At 48.0% G+C, this 12,724-nt stretch overlaps 1 protein-coding gene across 6 annotated transcripts in view; it reads right to left on the reverse strand.

The window, feature by feature from the left end:
• CNTN3 (contactin 3) overlaps nt 1–12,724 on the reverse strand; it is a 185,998-nt gene that overhangs the window by 80,312 nt on the left and 92,962 nt on the right. For all 6 annotated transcript variants that reach the window (XM_088798086.1, XM_088798084.1, XM_088798087.1 and 3 more), the window contains one exon: nt 7,444–7,539. In XM_088798086.1, the coding sequence (XP_088654212.1) occupies nt 7,444–7,539 (96 nt within the window). The remainder of the gene's footprint in view (nt 1–7,443; nt 7,540–12,724) is intronic.

Raw genomic sequence — 12,724 nt, forward strand, 5'->3', positions numbered from 1 at the left:
GCAAAGGAGGCAGGTCTTCCGTGTTTCTTGGACGGGGCGTGTGCTCCCTGGAGCCCGAGCCCAGGGCTGGGGACATGGGCGAGGCCCCGGTCTTCTGGCACTAGTTCCCATGCGGACACATTATGGGGTGGAACGCATGAATATTCACAGTGAGATGTGAGGCTTCAAAGGGTCCCAGGCTTCCTGGTTCTCTCCCACTGTCACACCCCGAGCCCTAAGGTCGGTGTTGTTCCTTGTCTTCCCAGTAGAAACTACAGGGCTGCTCCAGGCATGGGCGGGAACTCTGTCACGGACAGATGAAGTCTCCAGGGATCCAGCTGGGTCTCTACTGAAATGTTGTTTCCCCAAAACCTGCCCCCCCACTGAAACCTCGTCAAGGCTCACAAAACACACCCGGAACTCTCCATTCGCTGCCTTGTCTTACATGGCGCCGCCGCCCCTTCTTCTGTCACAAAGCACCCGAGTGACCCCAACTGACTGACCTCCTGACAGCACGCTGCATTTACCACATTGGCAGGAAGCCACACCCCGTCCCGGCAGGAACCTGGCACCTGTTTGGAGTGTACGCTACGTGCTGGCATTGTTCTTGGCTCTGAGGACACAGGGCTGACAATGTAGCAAGTCCTAACCCAGACAGAGGGTTATTTGCGGCGATGAAAGGGCAGCCATTTTCAAAATGCATAAGGCAAATAAGCAATGAAATGTAAGAAAATGGTAAATGCTATGAAGAACACAAGCCTGACTGATGTGACAGCGAGTGACAGGGAGAGAAGGTGGCCTAGACTCAGCGGTCAGAAAACAGGGCATCTCGGGTGAGCCTTTACTGGCAAGAAGTCAGCCATGCAAAGACTTGTGGGGCAACCGCTGCAGGTGATGGCACAGCCTGTGCAAGGTCCTTTGGTGCTGGGAGCTCCGGGAGAAACAACAGGACAGCGAGACTCGGAGAATGGGGGGGGGGGGCGTGCTGGAGTGAGAGGCGGCTGGAGGCAGGCTGACACCAGGCCTTGGGGTCCTGCGGGCAGCATCCGGACTGCAGACGTGACCATACCTGTGATAAGTAAGCAGCTGCCCAGGGTTTGAAGCAAGGGGGTCTGCGTCCTGTGCCCACGCGGCCCTGTCTCTGCATTTCTCCTTTCCCTCCTCCCCTGCTCGTGCAATTTGCCCACCTTTAGGTTATTTCAGTAATGTGCCTCTTAGTCTTGCCTGTCTGCTGCGCAGGGAGTCCTTTGTGGAGTTATAGTTGTTCAATTTGTTGTAAATTCCAGGGGAGATTTCAAGAGGCTCACCTCACGCCGCCATTTTTATGACGTTATCTGCCAAAATCTCAATATTATAACATATCAATTTTCCCAAAATAATATGCAAGTACCAGGTAACTCCAATCAAGATCTTAAAATGTTTTGGAATGTGATGACTCTGAGCTGCACGTACAAGAATATGTGACAGAACAACGTTTTCTTTTTTGGCAAAATAAGTTATACAATAGGGGAACTTGCCCTACACATTATTAAAATATTATGGAATTAAAATAGGTGTCGCATTTAAATTATAATGAGCTGTAGAAACAAATACCTCCTTCCTCTGCGTGCAATGCTCTTCATGCAGTTTTCTTCCTTAGAAATCTATGATTTTGCCAAGTGGAGAAGAAACGACGAGTGCACGCAAGTGTGTGCGCGAGGAAAATAAATAGCTCAAATACAACAGCTGCATGATTTCTCATTGCTAGTAATTATTTTGTTTCTGCCAGAGGAAGAAAGCAATAAAGAAAAGATATATAGAAGCATTTCAGCGGTGAACATGTACTTGTTAATTCTTTTCAGGCCTAAAATGACAACTCCACTTTGTTACACTGTATCTTGGAGACTATAGAAAAGAATAAATGAAAATACAAGTTCTTGTTCTGAGCAGCATATTCTCAGACCTGAGGGTTTCGGGATGACAGATGTGTCCTCCATTCTCCCTGCGACCGAACACCAGTCTCTGCCTTCCACGTGAGTTCTAAGCTGGAATTTATTACATTTTCCTGTGTAATGCAGAGGATAAAGCCGGGGAACTTCAGAGAAACAGTAAACCGAGGGATACATATATGGGCGTACCTTGTTTCCTTGCGTTTTGCTTTGACATACTTTGCAGACACTGAGGTTTTTTCACAAGTTGAAGGTTTGTGGTGACCCTGCATTGGGCAAGTCTGTTGGTGCCATTTTTCCAATACATTTTATTCACTTCATGTCTCTGTGTCACATCTTGGTAATTCCTGCAATATTTCAAACTGTTTCATTATTATTGTATGTGTTATGGTGATGTGTGGCCAGTGATCTTTGCTGTCACTATTGTAACTGTTTTGGGGCTGCCGTGTGTCACACCCATAGAAGACGGTGAACTTAATGGATAAATGCTGTGTGTGTTCTGACTGCTCCACCCACTGGCTGTTCCCCTGCCTCTCCCTCTCCTTGGGCCTCCCTATTCCCAGAGACACAACAATATTGAAATTCAGCCGACTAATCACCCTACAACGGCCTCTGAGTGTTTGAGTGAAAGGAAGTCACGTGTCTCTCGCTTTAAATGAAAAGCTAGAAATGATAAAGCTTAGTGAGGAAAGTGTGTCGGAGGCTGAGGCCACAAGTTGGGCCTCTTGTGCCCAAGAGTCAAGTTGTGACTCCAAATGGAAAGTTCCGGAAGGAAATTAACAGGGCTGCTCCAGTGAGCACATGAGTAATAAGAACGTGAAACAGCCTAATTGCTGGTGTAAAGAAAGTAAGTTTTAGGGTCTGGTTAGAAGATCAGACCAGCCACAGCATCCCTTTAAGCCAAAGCCCAATCCAGAGCAAAGCCCAACCCTCTTCAATTCTGTGAAGGCTGAGAGCTGAGGAGGCTGCAGAGAAAAGTGTGGAGCTCGCAGAGGTTGGTTCGTGAGGTTTAAGGAGAGAAGGCATCTCCATAAAATCAAAGGTGAAGGTGAAGCAGTGAGTGCTGGTGGAGAAGCCGCAGCAAGTTATCCAGAAGGTCTAGTAAGATAATGAATGTGGTGGCTGCACTCAACACAGGTTTTCACTGTAGATGAAACAGCCCTATATTGGAAGAAGGTGCCACCTGGACCTTCATAGCTGCAGACGAGAGTCAGTGCCTGGCTTCAGAGCTTCAGGGGACAGGCTGGCTCTCCAGTAAGGGGCTCATGCAGCTGGTGACTTTCAGTGGAGGCCAAGGCTGTTACCGTTCTGAAAACCCCAGGGCCCTTGGGAATCATGGTAAATCTCCTCTGCCTGGGCTCTGTAAGTGGAGCCACCACCCCTGGATGACAGCGCCTCTGCTTACACGCATCTGCTTACAACGTGGTTCACTGAGCATTTCAAGCCACTGTTGAGACCTACTGCTCAGGAAAAAAGGTTCCTTTAAACATGACCTCTCACTGACGATGCACCTGGTCAGCCAAGCGCTCTGATGGGGACGGATGGCGATATTCATGTAGTTCTCACGCCTGCTAAGCACATCCATTGTGCAGCCCGTGGACCAAGGAGTCATTTCAACTTTTGGTCCTCGTATTTAAGAAATACATTTCATAACGCTGTCACTGCCATAGACAGTGATTCTTCTGGTGGAAGCGGGGAAAGTGAATTGAGAACCTTCCAGAAAGGATTCACCATTCTAGATGCCATTGTACATTTGTAATTAATGGGAATAGGTCAGAATATCAATATTACAGGAGTTTGGAACAAGTTTCAACCCTCACGGGTGACTTTGAGGGACACGACTTCAGTGGTGGAAGTCGCTGCAGACGTGGTGGAAACAGCAGGAGAACTAGAACTGGAAGGGCAGCCTGAAGGGGACTGAACTGCTGCCGTCTTGTGACAAATCTTTAACAGATGAGGATTTGCTTGTGGATGAGCAAAGAGAGTGGTTTCTTGAGATGGAACCTGCTCCTGGTGAAGATGCTGTGAAGACCTGAAATGACAACCTAGGACTTAGAACATCACATCAGTTTAGCTGATAACAAGAAGTGTCAGGGCTTGAGAGGTCGGACTCCAACTTTGACAGCTCCACTGTGGGTAAAATGCTGTCAAGCAGCACCGCACGCTGCAGAGAAATCACTTACGAAAGGAAGAGCCGTCGATGTGCAAAGCCTCGTTGTTGCCTCATTTTAAGAAACGGCCGCAGCCACCCTGGCCTCCCAGCCGTGCCCTGGTCAGTCACAGCCATCAGCATCGAGGCCGACCCTTCACCAGCGAGAAGACTGTGACTCGCTGATGGCTCAGGGGACGGCTCACAATTTTTAGCAATAAAGTGTTTCAGATGAAGGTATGTCCACTGTTTATTTAGACACATGCTATTGCACACTCGACAGACTACAGTATAGTGTGAATGTCACTTTTACACCCACTGGGAAACCAAAAGTTCACGTGACTCGCATCACTGTGACAACATGTCACTGTGGTGGCCTGGCCAAGCCCGCAGACGGCCCAGCTGCGCCCGCACTCTGTGGGTGGTCGGCAAATCCTAACTTAGAAAACACGATGGTGTGTGTGGCTCAAACCCAGTTATTCCCAAAGCTCTTAGCACAGGACCCAGACCCCCCACCGCACCTTCTTAAATAGCAGCAAGTTTGGAATATGCTGGTGAGTAAACATCTGAGGGGAGAATATACCAGGACATTGCATCCGTTCAAAGGCATCTCAAGTGGGTAAGGTTTGACACCGTGGCCTGTGAAGGAGCCATGTCCCCTCCTCCTTGCACAGAGGGCATTTCAAAGGCCACATATGCACAGCTGAGGGCCTGCCATGGTGGCCAGTGGCAGCGGGCAGCGTGGTGCGTCTGCAGTTAACCTCCCTGTGACCGAGTATGTTCTGACTTAGCCAGAACGGCCCAGGCAATCACTGACTTCTGCAGTGAGCTTCTAAGACTGGGAGGAAAGATCAAAGATCATCAACAAAGCTGCACAAATTCTGATGCACAGAGGGAGGCAGCGAGCCTCAGGCGACTGCGCTTTCGAGGCAATTAACTTTCTCCTGGTCTTGCAACTCCATGTTACACAAATCCCTGGATTGAAGACTGGGAGCACTTCCGGCATGCTTCTGAAAGTCTGATCTAACTAGTGATTAGGAAGAAGAAAACAGCTCTGCAGCACAGGACTAAGTGGTTTGCACTGAGGAAATCCTGCCGCTGGATTCTCTCCCCGGCATGGCGATGGCGCTGTTTTTAAAAGGCCTCACAGAAGTGACGCAGCCAGGGCAGGGCACCCTCAGAGGTGGTGCCTGTCTGAGCTGCTTCAACCGCACGTGCACTGGGAAGTATCCAGGCTGTCGGGACAACGTGCCCGTCTGAGGACATTCCTCCTTCATCACCCACATTCCCACTTGACCGCCAGTCGGTCCGACCTACGCACGCAGACATGACAAGAGGAGCGTGTGGGGTCAGGAGGAGGGCACACACAGGGCGTCCTCCGTGGGTCTCCCACGCCGTGAGTGGGAAAGATCTTCCGGGCCTCGTTTCGCCCAACAGCTCGTGAAGACATGGCCACGTGTGCATCCAGCCAACCCTGCTGTGCCATCGGCGAGCACATCTAACCACGAAAGGTCTTAAAGATTGTTCAGGCAGAATCTTAAACTGGGTCCAACCTCGCCATGGAGAAGGCCACCCAGCTCTTAGCTGATGTTCATTAAAAAGCAAATTTACATGATTTTGATACTTCCTTGCTAGGTGGAGTTGCAGCTGTTATTTATTTCGAGCTAATACACCTCCCCTTTTTCTCCTAAGAAAACCCTCTTTTCCTCTAGAAATGACATCGTTTCAGCCCAGTGCTTGCCAGGAGGTGGGGCTGCGTTGGGGACAATCTCATGGGCAAAGCTGGTCCAATTAAACTAGGAGATACTGAGCTAGTTTCCATTCACAGCCAGCATTAAGGCCCAAGGAGCCGGGAGCAGCCAGTGGCCACACACGTCCCTTCAAGGACTGGACAGGACAGAGGACCGACCCGGAGGGAGCAGCCAGGGGATACAGAGACATCATCGGTGGGAGCGGCTCAGCCCCAGGGCAGGGGTTCGGGTTCTCAGGGTGCAGACGCTACATCAGAGTTCAGGATAAAATATTTTTTATCAGAGATCAAAACCTGGGAAATCAAGGGGTCAGAAAGAAGCCGGGATGGGAAAGACGTTGAATGCTATGCGGTCCAACAACTCCCCCAGGCCTGGCAGGATGGTCTGGGTTCAGTGCCGCCCTCAGAACCAGCCAGGGCCGGGCAGAAAGGGCTGGCTCTCGCTCCCCCTGCCTTGCTTGGCAACCAGGAATAGGCAGCCCAGGCCACCTGCTGACCCCCACCCCCAGCCAGGTGGCCAGCCCTGCTTGGTGGCCCGTGTGACAACCGCACAGCACTACTGAAAACCACTTGGTCACCCCAGCCATGTGAGCTCAGCTACTTGTATTTCCAATCAGGACAGTCCACGCTTCCCTTCAAAGTTCAAGTCCCCCTGGAACTTCAAGGTCTCAGCCAAATACACGCTATGCAGTGGACTGTGGAGCCAGCTTAACCCCACAGTGCGCGGATGGGGCCTGGTGCCCAGTCTCCCGCTGGCTCAGACACCTCACGTGGGGCGACGCTGACAATGGGACCTGCTAGTTTGTGATCGAAGTTGACAAGCCACGGGGTAGGGGGGCCTCGGGGCCACAGAACTGATAAACTTTACCACGATGGGAAGAAGCCTGTCTGTTTCGCTCCTGCTCACAGAGACGCCCTCTAATTTGCTTACTGTTTGTTCGTTCTCACCCTCTGGGTAACAGAGTGTGTCTGTCCCTCCAACATCACTGACTTACACGCTGATGACGCCTCTTTGGTCCCACAAGGGACTGAGCTGGCCAAGTATGTGTGAGGACACTGACGCAGAGCTGCAGACCCTCCCTGGGGCCGTGGTCCGCGCGCGCCCTTCACCTCACTGGGGAGCTGGTGTGTCCGCTGCTGAATTTCTAGCAATAGTTCAGTTTATAGCAACGTAGTACAAAATAACCAATTCCAGCTCCCTGATAGGACGACTGAATATACACACATGTTGTCACGTAGCTCTTACGCCAATATGAAGCGGTCCACCCGCCTGCACTAATAAGCTGTGTACGTGTGCAAGACCATGAGTGTGAGAGACCAGAGAGACCGCAGCGCACGCCGCAGTCGTAACTCAGGCCCAGCAGCACCTGGGGGGATGGGGCTCTGTTGGGACCCACTGGGCTGGGATCACGTCACGTCACGACGTCTCTGAAAGGACCACACCTGAGTGCCTCACAGTCCAGCGCAGCCCGCAGAAGGCTCTCAGGGTGCGGGGACACAGGGCTGCTGACAGGAGCAGCGACAGGGCCCGGGCGGCGGCCGCCCACCGTGGTCAGTGACACGGGAAGCGGAGCGGCGACCTCACCTGCGGGCCTCACCTGCGGATCTCACCTGCGGATCTCACCTGCGGAGCTTACCTGCGGAGCGCGGTGGGGGGCCGCACAGCAGCACGACTCCTTGGCCTTCGCGCACGGACACTGCACTCCTGGCTCTGCCGGTGGGACCGTCGGGGTCTGATGCGAAAACAAAAGAAACAGCTTCAGAAAGGAGTGCAAACTTCTAGCGCTCACACACGGACAACACTTACAGGATAACAGCTCAGATCCCGCCTCAGGAATCTCAGGGGAACACTTGCTTTGAGAAGGAAAAGGAGGATTTTGATTTCTTTATTACGGCTTCTAGCAATTCAGCAACACAATAAAAATGCACACCACAATCCTGCATTGCTGTAATAGTGTCAGAGATCGCCCGGGCCTCCCAACAGAGCAGATATTAGAATTAAGTAAGCAGGAAACAGGGTCCCAAGAAGACATGAAGTCTCCTCAGCCAACACTCTGCGCGCCCCAGACCCACGTGTCACAGTGCTTCATGGGTTGTTGGCGCAGGTTTCTGCCTGTGGACGGATCCAGGACCAACTACCAAGCAGAGGCTGACAAGGGCACACAGCACAGCTCAAGAATCGCTCCTACGATTAAAATCAGCCAAAGCATGTTGGTCACTTCCCAACAACTCCGTCTGGGAAACACTGTGCTGAGCCAGTTAAACGTTTCTTTATGCAGAAGGAGCCAGAGCCAGAGAACTTCATAGAAAATAAGCACCATAAGGGCTACTGAGATGGGATGGAAGTTCCAGGGTCCTAGGCATATGGGAACAAAGAATTCTGCGTGGAACCTTTTATGGGAAATGCTGGCAAAGGCTGCTATCAAATTCTGAACATACGTGGAATTGTACAAAATGAAACCAGTAGAATTCTGTTCACGCTGCAATTTAGGCTGGAGAGTGTGAGACGGAGTCTGCTGTCCTGCGCTGTCATTGGAAGAAATGAAATGTTTCAAAAATAACCACTGGTGATTAAAATAGCACTTGCCATGATGGCTTTGTTAACCCCTTGAAAATATTTCTTTGGGCTATTATCCCAGCAGTTTGTACTTTTTGAGAGCTGCAAATAAAAAGGAATGTGTGGGTTTATTTTACTGTCTTTCTCTGAGTTATCCCTACTTGGTAACTGCCAGTGACATTATTTTAAAGTAAATAAAATACATATTTATTTTATTTTAATTTTGCTGGAACTATTTGATGACACACATTTGGCTGGTCTGTATTGTGCATATGTCCGGGTACGTGTCTGTCTTTGAAACCTGCGCAGCCCCAGTGTCCTGAGAATGTGCTTTATTAGTCCTGACGACATGCAGATGTGAAGGAACCCAGGGATTCAGCAGGCGATGTGATACAAATCGTCTAGACTTTATCTCTTTTAATTTTCCCCAAAGCTTTTCTTTTTTCCCCCACTTTCCAGAAAGGTATTTTTCTATTTTGCAAGACCTATTTTTTTTTTTTTCCATTCTCTGAAAATCTGTGGCTCAGTGCTATGGATGGCCTGTGACACAGACACTGCAGTAAGTGGTGGGGGCAGCGAGCCTGGTTTCCAGTGTGGCTCTCTCTATTGTGACATAGTAAATGCGTCTCTTCACCTGGGGTCACCCCTCCCATTCATCCCATCGGCTCGGCCCCCACAGGGTTGAGTTCGGTTTTCTCCATAAAACAATTACCCAGTTTTCATCCCTGCTCAGAAAGCTAAGGCGTGTCTCGTTGCCCAGACGATGGAGTCCACGCTCCTGGTTCTAACACTGTCCTTCACTCAACAACATGTCTGCACACGAGGCGTGTGGACACGCTTATGTGTAGGAAGCAGCTGCCTGCATTCCCGGCACTGGACACGAGGACGTGGCCTGCCACTCGGAGGATTTCTGCGTCTAAAACTTTACTTCCGTCCCGCCCTTTCCTTTCAACCTAAGTCTACGTGTCTGAGGGTCTAGTTAAAAATTCATCGTAGTATCTGAGAGACGCATTGGCTGAACATTCTGGACTCTTGCAATAACTGTTTTCGGTTGGTGTGTCCACGCCCACGGCGGTGGGCACAGCTGTCCTCCATCTCACTTCCGTCCCCCAGACCTCGAGCTACACCCCTTGGGACAGTGGTTCCCCGTGGCAGCACCACCCCTTCCGGCCACAAAAGGCCACAGCCGAGCCGGCAGCCACTCGCCAGCAGGCCTTCTGCAGCCCCAGCTAAATCAGTCATATTTGTTCACAAAACTGATTACGTGCCTCACATTTTCTGTTGAAATTAAGTTAATAGAGAAATACAAGAAAGCTCACGAAACATGATATGAAAATAAAAGGAATTGCAGTTTCAATACAAATAAAGGCTTTTGAAAAGCTCAATAAAGGAAAATTACCCTCCCTGACCCAAAAACCGAGGCCAAAATTCGATAGCCTGGAGGGAGCACGATGACCACAAAAGCTTGAAAATACAAAATAAAAATCTGTAGCTATTTCTGCACCCAGGTTGCACCAGAAATAGTTTTCTAATTGTCACTTAAATTCAAAGAAAAACATCACTGGAAATCACACGTGATTCCTAATGGTGTGCTTTACAGAAGTTACATAATGCACTGCCACCATCTATCCACAGAGAGCCTCAGGCACACATTAAATAACAAACAAACAAAAACAAAACAGCAAATGACACATAGTTACAAATGTGAAGCAAACATGGAATTTTTATGTACACATGTACCTTTTTTTTGAACAATTAACTATTTTAAAAGATTGTTTTTCAATTAATAGTCCAACTACTAGTCCTGACAATATCAAATAAGAAAGCCCGTGATGTATTTAGTGTTTCTAAATAACAGTAAATGTTGGATTTTTAAATCAAACAAGAAAAATTAAGGATCTTTAATGTTCCTACTATTGGCAGTTTTGCTCTGCTAGTAGATGAAATCTGGAGAAAACAAACAAACAAACAAAAACTCTCTCCATTTGATTATGGATGCTCATTGCACCTGCAATACTAAAGTTTAAATCATGAGAAGTTAATTTAAACTGAAGAGTAAAATACATCTTTACTTTCTGATTTTTTTTTTCTTTTTACATTTCATGTACATATAAAAAGAACCCTACGTTTGTCATCAAAACCACATTAAAAAAAATGTACGTGGCAATACTACAAACAGCTTTCCTTCTCTTTGACAGATCTGCCTGGTGCCGAAGGGATGAGATATCTTGGCACATCTGCGTGAACACCACATTGTAAAAGTCAATCTGACTTTAACAGGACTGTAGAAAAAGCCAGTGTTCTTGTTCAAAACATCGCCACATAAAGAGAATGGTGTTTTCAAGACTCTTAACAGAATGTTCTGCTTCAGAGACTAACCACGGTGTTGGGTGAGCCACAGAGGAGTTGCAATGACTACGTGTGATTAATGCACTGGGCCCTTTCGCTTAGAGACATCTACTCGCCAACTGGAAAGCAGATCACAAAGAATGACAACATTCTGACTATGGGAACAAATCACCCACTTGACTGCAGTTATCTCAATTACGTTCTCCGACATTTCAAAAGCTTTTTAACAGCCTAGATTAAAGTGTCTCGGTGGCGTCTTCAGCAAAGAAACGAGTTAACAACCTGCAGTTGCAGTTTCTGCTACTGAACCGGCTCTGGGATTTTGCAGACTCCCCAGACTCTCTGACCCACTGGCTCTCTGACAAATGCAGAAATATAACCTGTGTGAGAAGCCGGCTGAGAAGGTTACATGAGAAAATAAACGCAGACTTCTTGAAATACCTCCGAAGTCTGACAATTAAGTTTGTGAACTTGTTGCAACGATGTTGCTAACCTTTATATATATGAGGGATTATTCATTATGAATTTGTACCAACTGGACAAACAGTTAACCAAATGTACTGTTTGGAAGTGCTGAAAAGGCTGCGTGAAAAAGTTAGACAACCTGAACTTTTCGCCAACAATTCATGGCTCTTGCATCACGACAATGCACCAGCTCACACGGCACTGTCTGTGAGGGAGTTTTTAGCCAGTCAACAAATAACTATATTGGAACACCCTCCCTACTCACCTGATCTGGCCCCCAGTGACTTCCTTCTTTACCCAAAGACAAAGGAAATATTGAAAGGAAGACATTTTGATAACATTCAGGACATCAAGGGTAATACGACGACAGCTCTGATGGCCATTCCAGAAAAAGAGTTCCAAAATTGCTTTGAAGGGTGGACTAGGCGCTGGCATCGGTGCATAGCTTCCCAAGGGGAGTGCTTCAAAGGTGACCGTAGTGATATTCAGCAATGAGGTGTGTAGCACTTTTTCTAGGATGAGTTCGCGAACTTAATTGTCTACCCTCGTGCACGTACTGGGTGCTCAGTAAGTACTGGCTGCTTCGCCTCCCAGCACGTCCTGGGCTGTGTCCCTGGAGCACAGCTGGCATTTTCCTTCCTTGAGGATTTCAACGACTCCCTTTTATCTGTATCTGGTCTCCTGCTTTTTATGGGCTGGGATCTCTCCCCAGAGCACCATCATTTCTATTGGTTTTCCCCTGTAATTAGCAGAGTGGGTACTAAGTAATATTTGATGAATTGAACACATGAAATGAGTTTAAAAGCTCCTGCTCTTTGGTCTCTGAGGTTGGCTGAATTATCGGTCACCAGACCATTTGTAAATTTCACGGAACAGTTGCTTTAAGATACAAGTGACTTTTGGTGATGCATATACGGTGTTACGTTATATACTTACTTCTATACATGACAGGAACAATGGGAAGTAAAAATAAACTAGCAAATGCAATGGCTCTCCTAACACAACAAGCAAAAATATCAACTATGGCCGCTTCCCCTTCCTTACAAAGAGTTCGTTTGTCAGTGATTCACTCAGCCGCAAGTCTCGTACAGACTGGCATTCAAACAGCACTCCTGCTCCACAGAAAAAGCTCATCGGATTTCTTTTGTTTGTTTCTTTCTTGTAATTATATGTAATTATTTGATTATATACTGAAAATTTCCACCAAAATAAGACAGAGACGTCAATGATTACTTATGGATTGTCTAAAAAAATGCTTAATTCAAGTTAAACGGATATATTTTTACAGGATTGAAATGACTTAAATGTGCATAAACCTCTAGAGATTCCCATATTTTATCTCATATGATTTTAAAACAACAACCTGTAAGACAGGTAATATATATTATTATCCTCACATTTACATGCGCAAACCAAGGCCACGGGAGCTGAGACTATGCCTGAGGTCACACGAGTGACTGCGTCTGAGAGCCAGGCTGACAGCACACCCTGGACTCTAACTTGGAGGAAGGGCAGCAGCATCGCACCCAAAATGCACCTGAAGCTCC

This window comes from Rhinolophus sinicus, chromosome 5 (assembly GCF_057876585.1).
Source record: "Rhinolophus sinicus isolate RSI-liver-muscle chromosome 5, RSI-T2T, whole genome shotgun sequence".
Classification (NCBI taxonomy): Eukaryota; Metazoa; Chordata; class Mammalia; order Chiroptera; family Rhinolophidae; genus Rhinolophus; species Rhinolophus sinicus.